Source organism: Chenopodium album, chromosome 6 (assembly GCF_948465745.1).
Source record: "Chenopodium album chromosome 6, dcCheAlbu1.1, whole genome shotgun sequence".
Classification (NCBI taxonomy): Eukaryota; Viridiplantae; Streptophyta; class Magnoliopsida; order Caryophyllales; family Amaranthaceae; genus Chenopodium; species Chenopodium album.
In genome coordinates, this window is record NC_137839.1 from 66,141,709 (window position 1) to 66,164,310 (window position 22,602).

At 35.2% G+C, this 22,602-nt stretch overlaps 1 protein-coding gene across 1 annotated transcript in view; it reads left to right on the plus strand.

Moving 5' to 3' along the window:
• The first annotated feature begins 1,662 nt into the window (after positions 1–1,662).
• Positions 1,663–22,602, plus strand: part of LOC145635031 (cysteine-rich receptor-like protein kinase 8) — a 34,765-nt gene continuing 13,825 nt past the window's right edge. The window contains exons 1-4 of the mRNA XM_081686335.1: positions 1,663–2,494; positions 2,655–2,783; positions 8,956–9,077; positions 20,103–20,313. Of these exons, the coding sequence (XP_081542461.1) occupies positions 1,708–2,494; positions 2,655–2,783; positions 8,956–9,077; positions 20,103–20,313 (1,249 nt within the window). The 5' untranslated portion in view covers positions 1,663–1,707. The remainder of the gene's footprint in view (positions 2,495–2,654; positions 2,784–8,955; positions 9,078–20,102; positions 20,314–22,602) is intronic.

The following is a 22,602-nucleotide window of genomic DNA, read 5'->3' on the forward strand; positions in this document are numbered from 1 at the left end:
TATTAAAGTGTATTTTTTTCTTCTTCTTATAGGGTTAAAATTTTGTAAATTAATTTATCCGTTTACCTAGTCTAATATCTTCCTTAACGTGCGTGCCAAAGGAGTGTGTTGCAATTAAATAAAAAAGGAGTGTGTATGCATTAAACTATTCAAATTATATAAGATCTTGAATAACTACTCCCTCTGTCTTTAATTTTTTTTTCCCAAATTGATGTTTTACGGTTATCTAGATGTGTCTTACAACAAATACTCCCTACGTATTTATGATTCTGGACATAAAGTTTAAGGAGCAATAGCTGAACTGATTTTTTTTTTTTTATCTGATTTTCTGTTATATTTCTTCTTTAAAGTTACTTATTACAACTGAATTGAAATTGTTTTTGCTGAATTGAAATTAATTAAACTGGTATTTTTTTAAAGGTGAAGTGAATATCACCTAATCGAGTGAAATATAAATAATAAAAAAAAAGGGTATAAAAAATTTTCAAAAAAACAAGTAATAAAATATGGACATTTCATATATGCAAAAAATTATAAAAACATGACATTAATAAAATATAGGAAAGTTTGATTTTTACAATTTCAACTTCCGGCGATTTTCTGTAAATAACATATACAAACTTTCAATTATTGTAGACTAATGCACTAATCCCGACTCTGGGGTGCAATTTCTTCTATGAATCCCAATGACCCCGCATGCATCTTATCGTATTAAAATCAATTAAATTACTTGTCGCTCACTTTGTAACATAAATTATTCTATAATCCTTTGCTTCACTTTAATAACTTTGGCCGTATATGAATTATCATTTATGTATGTAATAAAATAATGTTGAAGTTGTCACATTATATATTTTAAGACTTTTTATGTGAAAAACTACATTATATACATTAAAATTTGTGAAAAAATGCTATATAAAAAAATTGTTGTAAGAAACTATCTTATAAAAACTAAATGATGTAAGTTGCTACCATAGTACCATGTGCTTAATTTAACAATGAAAGGGGGAGGGTAAGGGGAATTAAGGGTTATAACGTGGCTATGGAAATATTTGGTGGAAAAAAGAAAAAAAATGATTGAAAAAGGGTCATTAAACGTCTCTTATTCAATGCAATAATTCGACAAAAGGTAGGTTTTCACAACATTAATTGTTTTATAAGGTACTTTCTTACAACATCTATTATTTAATACGAAGTAGGTATTTTCTTATAACATTTTTTTTTTAATAATTTAATTTTTCACAAAATTAATTTGTATAATGTATTTCTTTACAATAAGCCCAATATTTTATTATTCATGCTTATAGCTAGAATTTATTACATATATTTTTATTGGTTTCAAGCTTTTATAAGTTGTCCGGCGTACAAAAAGTATACTGGTATATGTTTTAAGAATCGTGTTAGGGAGAAAAAAGTCAGATGAAAAGAAAAAAAATTGGGAAAATGAGACTAATGACTTATGAGTTATGACTTTGTCAAATTTTTAGTTTTTTGACATTTGTGCCAAAATTGCCGAATGTGGGACCAATCTTTAGCCACTAGTCCACTACCACCAACTTGCAGGGTGGTAAGAAAATTCAATAGCGCAGCTAGCATTCCTTATAAATTCAACGTCAAAAGATTGAAGATATCCAAGAACACGAAGATATCCAAGAACAATAACAGAATTCGTGAACCAAAGTTTTTGTTTTTTCCCAACTCACCATCATGTTGCTCATCTTGTCTATGCTATTATCTTTGCTTGGTACCTCAACTGTGTCCTTCCCAGTAACAGTAAACTATAATGTATCTCATTGCTATAATTCATCATCATACGCTCATAATAGCACTTTCGAAACCAATTTCAATCATCTCCTCTCAACTTTGGTCTCTCAAATTTCGACTGCCAAAAACAGTTTTCTTACACACAAGCAAGGTTTAGACAATCAAGATCCTGTTTACGGCCTTGCTTTGTGTCGAGGAGATTTGTATCCTAAAGAGTGTCATGACTGTATTCAAATGGCAAGCAATCAGATAAAAAACTTTTGTCCAAGGGCAACGCAAGCAATATTATGGAAGGAACCCTGCATGATTCGATACTCTGGTCACTCATTTTTCTCTCATTTAGAGGAGCAACCTTCGCGGTCATTGTACAATTCAAATAACATCACGGATCTAAAGGATGATTGGGTTACTGCGCTTCAGAACTCATTTAATGAGGTAACATTCAGAGCAGCTTCTAACAAGTCTGGTAACTTATACGCCACTGATGAAGTACCGCTTTCACCTCTGAATAGAAATGTGTACAGTTTGGCTCAATGTACTCCCGATTTGTCAAAGGAGATTTGCTTCCAGTGTTTAACTGCGGCTGTTTCTCAATTTATTGGAAAATATAACTGGGGAGCAATAATGCTAATGCCTAGTTGTACTCTTCCGTACGAAGTTTATAAGTTTTTTCATACTGTTAATTCGCCTACAAGCATGGCTCCTCAAAATAATCTGAGACAATTTCGAGGTATGTCCTGGTTTAATTATGCACTAGAGTTCGTTATCTATTTTTTTTTTTTTTTTTTTTCCTAGCTGTTAATCGCAGTTGTAACAGATTTATGATTGCCAAGTTAAACTTTCCAAAATTGTTGGAGTATGATATTTTATTTACCAATGGTTCTATATAGGAAAGAAAGCGACCAGAAGAGTAGTTGCAATCATTGTGCCCATCATTGTCTTAGGAATGCTAATAATTACAAGCATTTGTTTTTATATAAAGAAAACAAAGAAGCACTCTTCTCCGGATGTTAAAAATGGTAAGCCTTTTTTTCTCTTTTTTCTTTTTTTTTTTTTTTTAAATAATATGCTTGCTATAATTCATCGTTCAAGGTTTTGCGAATTCGGTGTCAGGTTTCATTTATTTATTACATGCATCCAATGACAAAGTTTGTGCAGTTGTGCTAGTACAGCCGCTAGTCAAAATCCATGGTACTATGGGTAGGGCCGAGCAAAACTATTCGAAAAACCAAAAACCCAAAAAACCGATCCGTAATCATTCCGAAAATTAGGGTACCCGATCCGATAATCATAATGGTTCGGGTATCCGTTCCGATAATTTGTTATCGGATATGGTTATGAGTATCATTTTAAAATTAACAGTTACCCGATCTGATCCGATAAGCATTTTTTCCCCCTACTAAAATCTATTAATATAAATCTAAACTTTTACTTTACTACATAATCACTTTATAATATCAATGATTAGTAATATTATTAATAATTTGGTCAAGGTCATATGGTATTGTTTTTAATTAGTTGTAAATTATATCATAATAACTACATAATTAATTATCATTATTGGATATCTTATTGGGTACCCGATAACCGATCTGAAAATCTGGGTACCCAAACTTATCGGTTTCGATTATGGGTATCACCTTTAGTGATTTTGGTTATCGGGTACCCGAACCGTTAGTACTAACGGTACGGGTACTCGTCACATGCTCACCCCTAACTATGGGGGCTAAATTTGATACGTATGTCAATACACTAATTTGAGTTTAAATATGTATGATTAAATTTTACTACAATATATAAAAAAAATCTGATAATAATGTTTCCTAATACTCATGTAGGATCATAAATTTTACACATAGCCAATTACACGATAGAATTATACTTTCTTTTAAAATTAAATAATTCAAATGTCACGTAAATAAAATTGACGAATGATATTTAAAAGTTTAATTTAATTAAATATAATATTATCTTTTGAGATTATGAATTTTATCAAAGTATATAACGAATGAGATGGAATTCACAACTTATTTTATAATACAAACAAATCGTGCATCGCACTGATTTCATGTAGTATTAAAATATGAAGGGTTATCCGTGTTGAATAAAATAGTAAGATATTATTATAAGGTACCAAAAATAAAAGTGAAACATTTATTCAAATACAATAGAAAATACTCTCAAAAAAAAAAATATGACATATTAGAAAGAATAGAATAGAATAGCTTGATTTCTCATTAAGCATAGCCCCAAATATATATAGCATTACATACTTTCCTTAACCTAGAATCATAAGATCTCCTAGAATATTAAGGAATACACAAGTTAATATTATGGAATAAATATCTTCCTAAAATATAATATATGATATATCTTAATACCCCCCCCCCCTCCTTCGAGTTGGAGCATGCAGATCCAAAATGCCCAACTTGGAAAGAAGATAATCAAACTGTGACTTTCCGAGAGCTTTAGTGAAGATATCAGATTATTGTTCCTTTGTAGAAACATGAGATGGAGAAATTAAGCCTTCATTAATAGCATCACGAACGAAGTGACAATCAACCTCAATGTGCTTCGTTTGTTCATGAAAAACTGGGTTCTTTGCGATGTGTACAGCAGACTGACTATCGCAAAATAATTTGATCGCCTTTGGATGTTGGACACCCATACTTAACAACAACGCCTTAAACCATTTAAGCTCGCATGTGGCTCCTGACATGGACCTATATTCGGCCTCAGACGAAAAGAGAGAAAGTGTGGGTTGCTTTTTCGTTTTCCATGAAATAGGAGACTTTCCAAGAAACACTAGCCAACCTGTGAGAGAACGCCGAGTTAAAGGACAAGCAGCCCAGTCGGAGTCACACCACCCCTCCAAAGTCAAGTCACTAGAAGAACTCAGAGAATACCCTGATCCGGAGTGCCTTTCAAATATCGTACCACCCTCAAAGCGGCCTCCCAATGCTCCGTACGAGGAGTCTGCATAAATTGAGACAGTATATGAACATAATACGCAAGATCAGGTCGAGTGACAGCAAGGTATATCAATCGGCCTACTAGCCTCCGATATGACTCGGGATCTGGTAGAAAATCACCAGTAGCCGTACCTAATTTGTGATTTTGCTCCATCGGAAATCCGCTAGGCGTAGCACCCAACAACCCCGCTTCAGAAATAATATCCAACGTATATTTACGTTAACATAGAAACAAACCTGCAGAACTACGAGCAACCTTAATGCCTAAAAAATATTTCAAAGGACCAAGGTCCTTCATCTAGAAACAGTCACTGAGATAGGCTTTAAAAACAGTAAGAGCAACGGAATCATTCCTAGAAATAATGAGATCATCAACATAAACCAAGACGTTAATTTGAACAGTAGCCTTAGTATATATATGTAAATAAGGAATAATCAGAGTAAGATTGTCGAAAACCATATTGTTTTAAAGCCTTGGTGAGTTTGGCAAACCAACATCTGGGAGCTTGTTTCAAGCCATATAAAGACTTGCGCAATCTGCACACTAATTTAGGATCCGAACTTTCAAACCCGAGAAGGAGTTTCATATAAACTTCCTCATCAAGATCTCCATGTAATAAGGAATTATGTACATCCATCTGATGAAGCTCCCAATTCTTGGAAGCAGCAATAGCAAGGAATGTACGAACTGTTGTCATTTTGGTCACCGGAGCAAAGGTCTCATCATAATCAATACCTGCTTTCTAATGATTGCCAAACACAACCAAATGAGATTTGAGGCATTCTACCTCAACATTAGACAAAAATTTGGTCTTATAGACCCATTGACTCCCTAGAGCCCTCTTGCCCAGGGGGAGAGGCTCTAAGGTCCATGTTCCATTATCTTCGAGTGCCCGAATTTCTTCCTTCATAGACTTGGTCCACCCATCATACTTCATAGCTTCTCTAAAAGATGTCGGATCCTTAGTTTGAACCACAGCTGCAATAAATTTCTGATATTTCATAGAAAATGTGTTACAATTTATATAATGTGCTAAGGGATACGGAGTATCGGGAGACTAATTGGAAGTAGGAGACGGACTTTTAGCAACAACCGTGTGTGTAACAAAATCACGAAGCAAAACCGAGGGATATTTATCCCGAAAACCACGACCCAACTCACGTGTAGCTTGCGGAACTGTTGAATCTGCCTGATTAAGGGGTTGCCCGGACTGATCCGTGGCAATTTCTATAATCAAAGAGTGCTGCTGGACTGCAGGGACTAGGAGGAGCTGTCTCACCCAGCTGCTGCTGCTGCTGGTTCGTGGCAGGCTGGTGAGGAGCTGCCTCGCCCACCTGCTGCTGCTGGTCAGTGGCAGACCATGGGGCAGGGGACTTTGCAGCCCCCCTGCGGCCTGGAGGCATATGCTGCGGGTGGGTTGCGGAGTGGGCTGATTCCCCCCGACCCTTCCTGCGTATCAGTCATTGCCTCACTTTCGAGGCCTTCATTCGCAGCATACCCCGAATCAAAATCATCCAAAATCCACATGTATTTCTTCACTCGTATCACAGAAATTTACATCAATGTTTACATCATCCGGGTTACCAAAGGGAAACATATCTTCAACAAACTTGACATCACAAGAGATAAAAAATTCCTTTGTTTCAAGATCAAAGAGATTCCATCCTTTCTTACCAAACGGATACCCCATGAAAACACATTTACGACTCCTACTATAAAACTTATCTCCCCTAGTTTTTTTTATTATGGGCAAAACACAAACAACCAAAGGTTTGAATAGCATCAAATGAGGGTTGTTTATTGAAAAGGATTTCAAAAGGGGTTTTATTTTGTAGAGTAGGAGTAGGAGTTCGATTAATCAAATGAGCCGCGGCTAAAACACACTCTCCCCAAAAATAAATAGGTAGTTTGGCTTGAAATCGTAAGGCTCTAGCAACATTAAGAATGTATTTATGTTTTCTTTCAACCCTCTTGTTTTGTTGAGGAGTCCCTACACACGAGGTTTGAAAAAGAATACTAGTGGCGACGAAATAATCACGCAAACAATTAAACTCTGTTCCATTATCACTTTGCACAATTTTAATTGTAATTTTATCAAATTGCCTATCGACCATAGCAACAAATGCCATACACATCTTAAGCACTTCTGTCTTATCAATCAATAAATAAATCCAATTGGCTCTTGAATAATCATCAACAATAGTAAAAAAATAACGAGCTCCACACGACGAAACATGTCTATATGGACCCCCATAAATCACAATGTATTTTTTCAAAAATTCTACAGGTTTTATTATCACTCAAAGGAAATTTGTCTCAGGATGTTTAGCACGAAAAAATACTTCACATCCTTTTGCAAAACTATAATTATTATTATTATTGCTAATGTGAGGAAGCAATTTAACTACTCTCTTCGAAGGATGACCCATTCTTCTGTGCCAGAGATCCAATTCTGATGACGGTTCAACCACATACACACGTTGCAGCACATCCGGTTTGCTAAAATAATAAAGTCCGTCCCGCCTAAGACCCGTTCCAATCATCTCCTTCAGTCGGTCCTGTATAACACACATATATGAGTTAAATTGAACAACAACATTTAATTGATCACTGAGTTGAGTAACTGAAATTAAATTGCAAGTGATATTAGGCACAAATAAAACTCCAGTGATAGTGATTTTGTCGGACAACCGAACGGAGCCTTCCAAAGTTGCTAATACCCTTTCTCCATATGGTAAGCCAATGGGACATTCTATAGTATGGATATCAAACAACCAAGATTTGTTACCGGTAATCCAACAAGAATCATCAAACTTACCACTTAGACGATTTTTGGGAATATGAGTGTTACCCACAAATCCTGAAAGAGCCTTCCATTGCTCGGCTGTAAAGGCTGTGCCCAAGGAAGAGGCCTCTGCCGTTGCTGGATTCGCTCGCACCCCTCTTTGCCTTGACTAGTCGAGGCATCTTGTTGCTGTGACCATCCTGCAGGATAGCCTATCATCTCATAACAATGTTTTGGATCGTGGCCTTTCTTTTTACATTGAGGACAAGGAGTTCGAAACAAACAACGCGATAAATCATGCCCCGACTTTTTACAGTGAGAACAAGCCGAAGAGACACGATTGCTATTGCTAGTAGAAGAAGCGCGCACAATAAATCCAACGACCTCCGAAGATTTTGCCTCGGATTCCTGATGGGCAGTACGAACCCTCTCTTCTTGTACCACCAATTAATATGCTCTGTCCAAACTAGGCAGAGGATCCTGAGATAAGATGTTTGTTTGGAGCGAAGAATAATAAGCAGGGTACAACCCCATCAAAAAATCGTGAAGACGGGATTGCTCCCTTCGTTGTTCATGAAGCCGACCTGCCACACAAGAAGAACAACAAGTACAAGAGATTAATGGCTCATGATGGTCGAGTTCTTGCCATATAGCATGTAATTTCCCATAATAAACAGAGACAGACATCGACTCGGGATGCTCACACTTGGCAAGCGAAGACCGAAGTTGCTAGATACGAGGGCCATTAATTTGAGCATAGCGTTGCTTGAGATGATCCCAAAAGGGCTTTACTTCTCTGAATTTCGAAAGTGAGGATTTAACCTCTAGATCAATAGTATTAGACAGCCAAGAAATTAGCATTGCATTGAGAGCAGTCCGGTCAGATCTGGTACAGGGAGGTTGTGGCGTGGTAATTGTTCCATCAAGGAACTCGAATTTTCTTCTGGCCTCCAAGGCAGTCTGTATATCGGTAGCCCATTCATCATAGTTGTCGCCTTTAAGCCTAGTAGGTGTAATGTAATCGCCGGAACGATCTTGAGGACCAAGATAATAGGGGGAATTCGGTTCTATTTTAGTTGGTGGTGGCGGTGGTGGAGGTGTATCATCACCGGCCATCGTTGATTATGGAGAAAAAAAAATTAACCTGCTCTAGATACCATGACAAATTAGAAAGAATAAAATACAATTGCTTGATTTCTCATTAAGCATAGCCCCAAATATATATAGCATTACATACTTTCCTTAACCTAGAATCATAAGATGTCCTAGAATATTAAGGAATACACAAGATAATATTAGGGAATAAATATCTTCCTAAAATATAATATATGATATATCTCAATAAAATACAATAGAAAATATGAACCGAAACACTTAGTGAAATACGACCATTGTCAATGATGTAACTGGGCTTATGTGTTTTGTGGTGATAGTTCTTGGTGATTTGACGACTGCGGAGTCTTTGGTGTTCGAACTGAAGACACTTGAAGCTGCGACGAACAACTTTTCGGGTAACCAAATGCTTGGTCAAGGAGGCTTTGGTAGGGTCTATAAGGTAATAATCAATTACAACGTTTCTTCATAATAAATTTAAATTTTCTAAAACAAATTAAAGTCAATTATTTGACCCGTTCTTTTCACATTAACGCAATAATATTTATTAAAAATAATTCAGTTTTGTAAAATTTAGTTCAATCTAGGAAAAACAAATTAGCTTAATTTGTTAAAAATAAGTTTTAACCATTAAAACAAGTAAATTTAAAGAACAAATATAATTGAGAATCAATAATTAACTTTAAAGAAAAAATTTTAATCAAGTTAATATAAATACAGCCCATTTTGTGTGCGGCTAGTCGCTTAACTTGTAAAAGTAGTAAAGAACATGATAATCCCTATAAAATTGATTGAGTAGCCCCAGTTATGCTAACCGAGTAATCCTTATATATAACACTGACCGGGTAGCACCTATTACACTGACAACGTAATCCCTATAACATAGACCTAGTAAGTTAATAAACTTTATAACACTAACAAAGTAACTCTCATAATGGCTAGTAGGCCTATACCCAAAAATTCGATTTGAGTTTATGAATATTCTCAATTGATCCGAATTTCTTAATATCCGATCCGAGTTTTCAATTTGGATTGGATATCTAATTTGAAAAACTGGATATTGGATAAGAATTCGGATATTAATTTTCAAAATTACAACAACAACAAACAACGGGTACGATGACGAAGGTTATGAATGGTTCACACTAATTTATTGTGGGCCACGAAAATTCAGAGACATTATGCTTGATTTATTAATAAAATAAAGTCAATATATTAAAATAGAGGTTATTATGTAGAAATAAAAGTCATTTTGGTGTTATAAAGGCTATAAGAGATTAATTTTTATTTTTTATGAATTTTTTTATGTACGGTCAATATAAAAAAATAAAGGTAATCATATTATAAGTAACGTAATACTTCAGGTTCATAATAATAATAATAAAAGTCACACAAGTTTTAATAAATGCTATTATGTTAAAAATCTACAACTATACTAAAACAAAGGGCGCCTAGATGAATAAATGACACATGTTAGGCCCTGTTCTCTTCACCTTAAAAAAATAATATTAAGTAAAAATAATTTCAGTTCAGTAAAAATAAGTTCAGTTCAGTAAAATTAATTTCAGTTTAGTAAAAAATAATTTCAGTTCAGTAAAAATAAGTCCAGTTCAGTAAAATTCAGTTTTCTTAAAGAAGAATTATAATAGAAAATCAATAAAAATAATTTCAGTTCAGTAAAAATAATTTCAGTTCAGTAAAAATAAGTTCAGTTCAGTAAAAATAATTTCAGTTCAGCAAAATTAAGGTGAATCAAACAGGGCCTTATTCTGTTATTTAATATTTTTCCGCCTATTTAAAAACTCCTAAATAAATAAATTTTTATAATATCTTTTAATTAATATTGCAAATATATTTGACATCATTTATACCATTTTATTATTGATTTATATCTTAGAATAATATCTTTCATATTTTTGACTCATTTTGGTAGGTATGATTATATTTTATAAAAACGATACTTTCGTACGTGGTAAGTTTCTTGTAATTCTACCCTTTCATTGAGGAGTATTTTCCATATAACCATTTTATGCCCACCATACTATACTTATCTTCCATCGAGGAGTATTGGGTATGAATTATCTTAATTAATTCGGAGTAGTATATTTTTTTTAAGGTGAATGCAAGTATGGAAACTAAAAATAATTTCAATTAAGTAAAAATAATTTCAATTCATTAAAAAATAGTAAACTTAAAGAAAAAATATAATAGAAAATCAGTAAAAAAATAATTTTAATTCAGCAAAAATAATTTTAGTTCAGTAAAAATAATTCCAGTTCATTAAAAATAATTTAAGTTCAGTAAAAAATATTTCAGTTAAGTAAAAAAATTTCAAGTCAACAAAAATAAGGTGAAGTGAACGGTGACTTACATATACTATCTGACTACATATTTAGAATAAACCATACATATATATATTTGGACTAATGTATTCACCATAAGACTTTGAAAATTCTAGAATTACTACTACGAGTATTGTTATGAAAGATCATGCAGATATAGTTTATAATATTACATTTTTATGTATTACTGTTTAACTATTTATATTTAGGGTCAAACATTAACAAGTCTGCTAAGTTTGACTTTGTTTAATATTATGAAATGGAGGCAATATCAAATACCTAAAAATATACGCACATTACTCTCTCACACATAAGCAAATCAAATATATTAAATGTACAATACTACTCACTCTGTCCCTAAATTACATTCCTTTTTCTCTCTATTACGAAATTAATGTCCACGTAGACTCGAATAAGTTTATTTTTGTTTTTTTAGAGCAAAATCACTACCTTAATACCCCTATTTTAGAGGCAATAATTGTAGTCAAATCAAGTAGCGGTTTATGTGCTAAAATCGCTATCTTACCCTTTATAAATTGCTACTCCATATCTTTACTTGTAGCACTAAAGACAAACCGCAACCAGACCATCTCAATGGTGAGACTTGATTTGAGTGAGTCTTTTTACTTGAGTGAGTCTTTTTAGAAGAGAGAGAGTAAAGGATACTAATAAGTTAGTATCTAAACTTAGCAATTCCAAAATAAAGTTGTTAAGTTTAGATACTCAACTTTGAGTCTCATTTGACAAAAAGTGTAAGCCCTTATTAAGGGCCTGTTCATATTTACTTATTTTCAGTTCAGTTCAGTTCAGTTCAACTCCAATCAGTTCAGTTCAGTTCAGCTCCAATCAGTTCAGTTCAGTTCAGCTCTTAATTTCCCTCTCTCATAAAGTATTCAGTTCAGTTCAGTTCAGTTCAGTTCCAATTAGTTCAGTTCAGTTCAGTTCAGCTCCAATCAGTTCAGTTCAGTTCAGTTCAGTTTAGTAAATATGAACAGGCCCTAATATTATAATATGTTTTGTAATTTATTTAAGTTTTAATTTTATTTTTAAAAAAAAAATAATAAAATAGGAAAATTTGCTAAAAATAACACCACCTTTCACCGGTCTTCCCTAAATAACACCACCTTTTGATTATTCCACAATAACACCACCTTTGACACACATCTGCCAAAAATGAAACCAAAAACCGGTCACCTATTTTACAGGTTACCCTGGGACACGTGTCCTAGTATGATTGGTCAATTTTTATTTTATTTTTTTTTGACTTTGAAAAAACTTAAAAAACACAAAAAAAAAAAACAAAAAATTAACCCCCTTTCCCACGACTATCATCGGCATCCACCACTATTCGCCGGCATCCACCACCCCCACCAAGACCATCCACCTAAAAGAACCCTATCACCGGCCCCCGTCCTAGTTTCCGACCCCCTTTCCAGCACCCCCTCCCCTTTCCGTCACCCCCTCCCCTTCCCTACCCCTTTTCGGCACCCACCTCCCCTGCTCGACCCCTTTGCACCACCCTCTCCCCTTCCCGACCCCTTTCCGGCCGACCCTTTCCCCTATTCCCTTTTCCGATTTCGGCCCCCTCCCTCCTTCCCTTTTCAATTTCGGCTTCCTCTCCCTAATTTTCGTAGGCTAGGGTTTCGGTGGTGGGTTGTTTAAGGGTGGAGGAATGGGTGGAGCCGTGGAGGGGTGTCGTTTAGGGGAGGAGGAAGGCTAGGGAGGTCGATCGACGACGAGGACGGGGGGAGGGGCGCCGGCGGGGGTGAGGGTTGGGCAGGGAGGCTAGGTGGTGGTTTTTTTTTTTTAATTTTAACTTTATTTTAATTACTTAGGTTTTTTATAAAAAAATAAAAAAAAATAATTGACCAATGACATTGTGACACGTGTCATAGGAAACCAATACAGCAGGTTACCAACCGGTTTTGTTTTATTTTTGGCAAATACATATGAAAGGGGGTGTTATTCTAGAATAATCAAAAGGTGGTGCTATTATGGGAAGACCGCCCAAAGGTGGTGTTATTTTTGACAAAATTTAGAAAATGATTTGGTGGGCCATAAATTGAAAGTGACATTAGTATACTTTAGAAAGTCTCACCATTGGGGAATTAGACTTCACATGAGTTGCTAAATTGAGAAGTGTATTGGGTATCACCATTGGAGGTAAAAAATAACTCATTTTGTATTTCAATACTCAAAGTTGAGTCCCACCATTGGAGATGGTCTTATCCTAAATGTATTCCAGAGCTTACGTGGACTTTAATTTCATAATTAAGTTTCATTCCAACGCAAAATCGTAAATAAGTTTTTAAAAAGTTATAAATTTTTAAATCATCCGTAATTTAGTTTTACCACGCAATAATGTCAAATCACTTCAAAATATTCAGTTTTCATGAATTTTTATTTCTAATTTATTTTTTTCATAATTTAAGATTTCATTTTCAAATTTTAAATTTAAAGTTTGAAATTTCATTTTCTAAATTTTAGATTCTAATTATTTTATTTAAATGTTTTACTTTTAAAAACAATCTCTTACCAAAAATAATATTTTTTCACCAATTAATTTTTCTTTATTTTTTATAATTTTGTGGTGTTCTTTATATGGTTTAATAATATTCTTTATTGAAAAATATGACTAAATTTGTATTGTTTGTAATGTGTAATTAATTATTAACACCATGTTCTTTTCACATGTCCATTATTATATCAAATATCTTTATAAACTAATTTAAATGTCCTTGTTTTTTTGTTGTAATTGTTGTATAATTTTATTTTCACATAATGTTCATTAATTATTGTGAAATTTTCTTGTAATTCTATTTTTAGATAGTTCGGTAAATATAAATACTATTCATTTCATAATATTATCATGTTAATTACTAATATAAAAAATGTTTTATAAATCTGAAAATCAATCATTAATAGAGGGGATCCCCAAAAACTATCATCTTCGTCAGCCTTCATGATCTTGATTTCATTATATATATTGAAAATTATAAGAGGTAAATTCAAATAAAACACATACAAACTCAACAAAAAAGCAAGAGCCCTAAAAAAATGAGGGGTAAAACTAAAGAATACAATGATAAAAGTAAATACCTAAAACAATATAAAGGTTAAAACAAATGAACAAGAACCTAAAAATACGTATTATTCAAGTAAAAATAATACAATTTGTATTATTAAAACCCAAGAAACATTTTTAACCTTCATACCTATAAGATCATAGTTTGTAATGTAAATAAAGAACATATAGCTCAAAAAACATATAATTCAGACCTAAAGAATATATTAATCAAACTCAATGAACAAATTCATTTCAATTTACAAAAATATGGATTAAAAAACTGATAAAAGTACATTATCATAATACGAAAGATTATCATATTCAACGTCCGAAAATAATACACAATCAGAAGGGAAAAAAAAAAAAATGCAAAAGCTAATATTATTTTAAATTACATTGTTCTTTCAATAACGAATTTGTTAACAATAATCCATGAACAATTATAATAATTTAAAAACATCATTACCAACAACAACAAAATAAGAACATTATACTTTTCATTAGTCCAATTTTTCTGTCTCTTCCTCCTTAAAGCGTTAAAACCCAATACTTCTTCTCATCACTCGCAAGGGCTACCATCATCATCTCTTTGATGGCGGTAGGCCCCAAATTTGTCTTTAATTTTTAATGTATTAGTCAATAATAATGCTCTTATCTCTCTCTCTTTATGAGAGTTTTCTACACAATGTTTGGGTTCTTTCTCTCCTTTAATGAGAGTTTTAGGTCTTGATTGTCTTCTTCTCTTCCCTGGTGGGAGATTAGATATTGGTGACTATAGTTTGATTGAAAGGTTAAATTCATTGTTGATTCTATAAAGGATAAAGATGATTATATCATTATTATTTATTGTTTAGAATATGTAAATCCCTTACATATTTACTCTTTAATTTTGATAGTCAAAGTATATCCCTTATAATTAGCTAACGTACCTAGTCACATATTGTATCTAGTCATAGTTTGGTATGTTCAATGTTCTAATCTTGTACTATATATACGTGTATATTCATTAATATAATTAAGCTTTTCAACATTTTCTTTTCATAACTCTATTTTTTCTGGAATAATTATGGAATTGGAAAACTAAAAATACGGAGTATGAAAATGGAATAACAAATAAATTACAATCAAGGAGCATAAATTAGGAAGCTGTTTTTTCTTCTTCTTCTTTTTTTTTTTTTTTTTTTTTTTTTAAATTTTTTTCTGTCTTTTTAATTTTTTTTTTTTTCCGACTGAAAGTTTACAATGTAAATTTCTGATAGAAATATTCTGCCTGACCATTCTCATTCCTCAAGACAGATTATATACAAGAGTGTTTAAGGGTAATAAAGTAATTAGCTAAAATAATTACAATAACAATATATAAAAAATACACTAATAAAATATCTACACTCTAACACACCCCCGCAGTCGGAGCAGGAGGTTTGCGGATGCTTAGACTGTCTCGAAAATCATCAAAAAGTATGCGCGGAAGTCCCTTGGTGAAAATATCTGCGATTTGGTACCGGGATGGAACATGAAGAACACGAACTTCACCACGCCTCACTCGTTCTCGGACAAAGTGAATATCCATCTCTATGTGCTTGGTTCGTTGGTGTTGAACTGGGTTCCCCGATAAATAAATCGCACTTACATTGTCACAATACACAATAGTGGCCTTAGAGATAGGCCGATGAAGCTCAAGTAATAAATTGCGAATCCAACAAGATTCAGAGACAACATTTGCAACCCCTCTATATTCTGCTTCGGCACTCGACTTAGACAAGGTAGGCTGCCGCTTAGAAGACCATGAAACCAAGTTATCACCAAGAAATACACAATAGCCGGAAGTGGAACGGCGGGTATCCGGGCAACCCCCCCAGTCGGCGTCCGTATATGAAAAAAGTGAAGAGATGGGGGAGTTATACAAATGCATACCGAAATTAATAGTACCTTGTATGTATCTGAGGATGCGCTTCAAAGCATCCATGTGGCCGACCTTCGGATCATGCATAAAGAGACAGATTTGTTGAACGGCATATGAGATATCGGGTCGGGTGAAGGTCAAGTATTGCAAAGCACCTGCTAGACAACGATATTTCGTCGGATCATCATAGGTAGCGCCGGAGTCAGAGCTAAGCTTCCCTTTGGTGTCAACGGGAGTGGAGCAAGGTTTACAATTAGCCATGCCCGCTCGTTCAAGGATCTCCTCCGCATATTTTCTCTGAGAAAGAAATAGTCCATGTCTATTACGAGAAACCGCAATACCAAGAAAATAGCTCAAATGACCCAAGTCTTTCATTGCAAACTCAGCACTAAGAAGAGAGATGATAGAACATCGGAGAGAATCAGAAGATGTCGTGAGAATGATGTCATCTACATAAAGAAGGATGTAAGCAACGTCAGTGCCTCGCTTGTAGATGAAGAGAGAATTATCTGAAACACTATGAGTGAAACCAATAGTAGCCACAAATTCAGCAAAACGCTGATACCACGCTCTAGGTGCCTGTTTTAAACCATACAATGATTTCCGCAACAGACAAACATGATTAGGATGATTAGGATCACGAAATCCCACTGGTTGATGCATATACACGGTCTCATTCAAATGCCCATGTAAGAAAGCATTTTTAACATCCAACTGATGAATTGGCCATGAGTGAGAAAGAGCAATGCAAAGAACCACCCGAATAGTTGCCGGTTTGACAACCGGACTAAAAGTCTCATCACAATCAATGCCTTCCCGCTGAGTTTTCCCATCACCTACAAGTCGAGCTTTATGCCTCTCAAAAGAACCATCAGAATTCTTTTTATGCCTAAAAATCCACAATGAACGAATAACATTGACATTAGATGGACGAGGAACCAAATCCCATGTCTTATTTTCAATGAGAGCATTATATTCATCTTGCATAGCATTTTTCCAATTTGGGTCATTGAGAGCATGGATTGGGTTACGGGGAAGAGGAGATATGGAGGCATTTTGGGTGCACAAAGCATGATTCTGATATTTGGGATTAGGCTTGAAAATGCCATTCTGACTCCTAGTGGTCATGTGTTGGGCTTGAGAGGCTTGTTGGGCTGATGGTGTGGATGTAGGAGAGAAGAGGCCCGAATTAGAGGGAGGTGAGGAGGGCCGGTCATGGGCTGCTATAGAGGAAGGAGTTGGGCCCGAAATAGATGGAGGAGAAGGAGGCCGATCATGTAATATAGGGGAGGAAGAAGTGGGCTGCTGTTGGGCATCATTTGGATGGGCCGAAATTGGCTCGTGAATGGGCTGCTGAGAAGTAGAAGGGATTGAATTTGTGTTGTGGTGCAAATAGTGGATCCTAAGTGGAGAAGTATCATCATCTAAGAAGTCATAAGAATGGGCAGTAGGAGTATAGTGAGTGGAGAAAGGAAATGTGGTTTCATCAAACCAAACATGCCTAGCAATGATTATTTTACGACTCGAGAGGTCATAGCACTTGTATCCTCTTTGATTTGAAGGATACCCTAGGAAGACACATGGAGTAGAACGAGATTGAAGCTTATGAATTTGAGTAGAGGGGAAGAGAGGAAAGCATAAGCAACCAAAAACACGTAGATGGGAGTAAGAAGGAGTCTTTTGGTAGAGAATTTGAGTTGGAGATTTGTAGCCTAAGACTTTGGATGGCAAAAGATTTAAGAGATATGTAGCCATACCTAAGGCATGATGCCAAAAGGCGGGGGGCATAGATGCATGAGCAAGAAGAGTGCGGATGATGTTGTTGATGGATTTTATTTTACGCTCGGCTTTCCCATTTTGAGGAGAGGTATGAGGACAAGAGAATCGGAAGGTCATTCCATGTTGTTCACAAAATTTATGAAAAGGACCATTATTATATTCACGACCATTATCACATTGGAAAGCTTTAATGTCTCTTTCAAATTGAGTTTTGATATATGCTCGAAAAGACAAAAATATGTTAAAGACTTGAGATTTTTGTGAGATGGGAAAAGTCCACAGGAAGTTTGTATAGTTGTCCAAAAAGAAAGTATAATAGCGATGGCCGGCATTACTAGGGATAGGTGATGTCCATAAATCACTGTGAACAATATCAAATGGCATTGAAGTAAACGACAAAGAGTCATAAAAAGGTTGTTTAACTAATTTTCCCAAAGGACAAGAATGGCAAACATTAGTTTTAGCTCTATTACATTGAATCATTTTACTACTACGCAAAGTACTAAAAATAACATCTCCTGGATGACCTAAGCGAGAGTGCCAAATGCTAGGAGAAACAACAGCAAGTGCAGAAGGTGATGATGAAGAAAAAGCCCCAAGTTTGGTAGTGAAAGGATAAAGCTCGCCCGAACTCTCACATCTCATTAGATTGCTCCCCGTCCGCAAATCCTTCACAGAAAACCCAAAAGGATCAAACTCAACGGAAACCATATTATCAGTAGTAAATTTACGAACGGAAATAAGGTTTTTGATGAGATTAGGAGCATGTAAAACATTGTGAAGGTGTAGGGAAGGATTGGAGGGGTTAAGAGAAGTATGACCATACCCACAAATTGGAATCATGCTACCATTACCAACAATTATGCCATTGTTTTTGCTCAATTGAAAATAAGACGAGAGATTACCTTGAGAGGAGGTCATATGAGAAGATGCTCCCGAATCCATATACCAATTATCATCGGGTTGGCGAAGAGAAAGAGTATGCATGGCCTGGTCAATTTCAGTTGGTGTGGAGGAGACACTAGGAGGAGGAGAAGCACTGTAGAACGCTTGAGGGGGCCTTGCACCAAGTATGCCAGGTTGCTGCTGTGGTTGGCGAGTACCATGGGAGGAGTTTCTGCCAGCCGTGGGGTATGGGCAGGGTGGTGTAGCCCACGGCTGAGGTCCCCACGCAGCCCATGGTGGATAAAACCATTGTGGAGGAGGGTGCGACGGCGGAGCTTGGTGCGACTGTGGGTTATGGTGGCGCTGTTGCTGGTGTTGGCGACCATAACCCCCATGGTTGCCATCCCGATTGTTGCGGTGGTAGCCGCCCCGACCACCTTTCTGTTTCTTGCCCCTGTTCTGCGATGAATCCCGATTTTGAGATGAAGTGCCAATGTGATGACCATGAGAAGGAGGACCAGGAGGAGGGGGAGCATGGGAAATGAGAGCAGATTCTGAAATAGGGTCAGAATTCAGGGCATCACCATTGGTGGCTTCTTCAAGTTCAAGCATCGAACGAACCGTCTCGAAGGATGGAAGAGGGTGACGGTGCTGAACATTAGTCTTGAACCCTTTGTACTCGTTAGTGAGACCTTGGAGAAGACGAAGAACCATACGTTCATCCGAGACCTTGCACCCAACATTTGCCAAGCTATCAGCAAGAACCTTGAGACGAGTGCAATATGCCTTGACATTGGGAAATTGAGATAAGAAAGTATTGGTGAAGGCAGTATCTAGTTGAAGAGCCCTAGTCGATTTGTTGTTTTGGAATAAATTAGTTAGTCGATTCCAAGCGTCGGCAGCGGTGTCATCGAGATCGATTATTGTATTCAAAACGTCATTGGATATGGTGCTATATATCCATTGACGAACAATGTCGTCAAGCCTGTTCCATAGAGCCTGAGCAGCGATTTTCTCGGCCTCAGTTTGAGTGGGTGGAGATGTCGTTGCATTTTCGACTTTGGGTGGGAGGATATGGTCGATTACTAAGTGAGCCCGGCAGTGAAGCTTGAAGAGAGTAACCCAAGTGTTAAATTGTTTGCCTTCATAGTCGAGGACAACAGGAATACAGGTCTTGATGTTAGGGACGGTGGTAGCAGGATGCAGCTTTGTGAGGTCGGCCATGGAATAGAAGGAAGGTGAAGAGGTAGAAGAAGAAGAAGAAGAAGAAGAATGGAGGAATGAGAAAGAAGAATATGGCGGCTGCTAGGGATACCTAGGCTGCTGATACCATGATAGAAATATTCTGCCTGACCGTTCTCATTCCTCAAGACAGATTATATACAAGAGTGTTTAAGGGTAATAAAGTAATTAGCTAAAATAATTACAATAACAATATATAAAAAATACACTAATAAAATATCTACACTCTAACAATTTCATTTATCGTAGGGTTATCTGCCAAATGGACAAGAAATAGCAGTTAAAAGGCTATCAAAGATTTCAGGCCAAGGGGTTGAAGAATTTAAGAACGAGGTGGCATTAATAGCCAATCTTCAGCACAGAAATCTGGTAAAACTATTGGGATTTTGCCTGGCAGGAGAAGAGATGTTACTTGTGTATGAATTTGTTCCCAACAAAAGCCTCAACTATTTCCTATTTGGTATGTTCACTCTTTGACAAATGTTTTTCTCAATTACTCCCTACGTGTTTTTTTTAAGTATTACAGTTTGAACGGACATAGTTTTAGGCAATTTAATTGAGTTAAATAAAATAAGAGGTAAGTAGGGTAGTTGGAGTATTAAAAAATTATAAAAGAAAGATAATGGGATTAATAGTTTATTGAAAATTAATGAATGTGAGAGAAAAGATATAATAAAAAAGCAGTAGTGGGTTTGGGTGAGGTTCATGAGAGGAGAGGGATAATATTTTAATGTAGCTTTTTGCTAAAAAAAAAGTATAATACTTAAAAAAACAAGGCCAGAAAGGAAAGTGTAACACTTAAAAAAACACGAAGGGAGTACTTTTTTGGATTAATCTAGCTTCCTATACTGATTGTAGCAAGAAAAAAGGTTTTTATTTTTTTTGACAGAAGAAAAAGGGGATTTGGTAGAAAGTGGATCATTTTTTGACTTTCTAAATAGGGAAAAAAAATAGTTTATAAAGGATTACTACCTTCGTTTATTAGTTGACACTTTTTGACTTTAACACTATTTATACACCTCTCTTTGACCATGTTTTGTGATTTATATGTAAGGAAAAATATAGTTAAGTGGGATCTTATTAGATTCATCGCAATGTATATTTTTAAAATATCAATTTTTTTTATAATTTTTGCTTATTGGTAACTAAAGATAATAATGATTTAATTTGTACATTGACAAACGTGAATAAAGAAACGGAGGAAGTATGTTATAATCCAAAAAAAAATTATAATGTTAAGTTCCCAATACAAAAATCTATAAACGTAACTTAAGTAACAACCGCTGACATCATCCTCTATTTAAATTGTACACATGTCAAGTTGTGGTAAAACAATTTTCTGCCTATATTAATTGCTGACATCTTATTCTTATTTTTATTTTTACTTTTTTTTTGAAACCTTCTCAATTTTTACCTTAAATTATTATTTTTACATTATATTGATTTATAAAAAAAACTATCTGGCTTCTAAATATAATTACTCTCAGTTTAAGAGTACTCTGCATTGTATAATTTAATTAATTTTTTACTATGTTCAAAATTATTTAGTTTCAGATACCATTGCAATTAATGGTTATGTTTCTATTTTTTTTTCCTCATATGAGGTACATATATAAATTAAATATATTTATTTCAAAGAAATTTTTTATGTTGTGCATCGCACGCGGCTAATTCAATTTATAACTATAGATCATCGTGCATGGCACGGGAACTAACCTAGTTATCAACAAAATATTTAACACGTAATTATACTCAATTTTTATTGGTCAAAATTAATCGATCTAAAAGGTGGGAAGCATCACAAATTCACAATATATGATATTCAAATCCTTTACTCCACTTTTTTGTTCTTTGAATATAGTAACAATTAAAGTTGGACAAATGAGAGTTATGTTTTGTAGCTCATTTTGTAAGGAACAAATTGGTTTTAAACTTTTAATAATTCTAACTTTTATTGGTTAACAATTGAAAGTTGTGATCATTTAAAAATAATAAATAAAATTGAGATTATTTAAAGGACTTGTTTTTAGAAAATAACACCACAAAGTTCTCACGATTTTGATTATAATACCATAAAAAAAAAACTTTTATTATAACATCACAAAAAAGAAAAAAAAATGAATTTCACCACCACTTAACGGATCCTTGGATGGAATCTATTTAGTAGGTACCACCATAAACACGTGTCAATTGTTTATTGTTTTAAAATAAATATAAAAAAATTCTAGTTAAGAAAAATATCCTAAACCCTATCCCAACCACCAATACCATCATGGGCAAGTCCCATTGCAGCAAGCTCAACCAAGTCGTCGGTAATCTTCATCACCCCACCAGCCCTATCCCTCGATAACTCAATCGCCAAACCACATCAACATCACACCACCACCGCCTAACCCATCATCATCATCACCACCGTCGTCAAACTCAGCTAGAACCATCGCCGAACCGTCGAAACCCCATCCCACACCTATACCCAAACCTACAAACCACCTACATACTCTTCTCACCCTCACCTAAACGACGGCTAAACCCAAACCCGTACCCAAAAACCAAATCGATTTCTAGCGGGAGAATTTCGCAGTGGATTTTGTTTTTGTGGCGGTTAAAAGGAATGGGGTGGTTGTCGCCAGGTTCAAGGGTGATTGTGTGGCTGATTTCGCTGGTTTTGGTGGGAGAGAGGGCGCCGGGGTTGAGGATTGGCGCCTAGCGGCTAGGATTGGGCTGCCGGTGGTGGTTAGCGGCTGGGTTT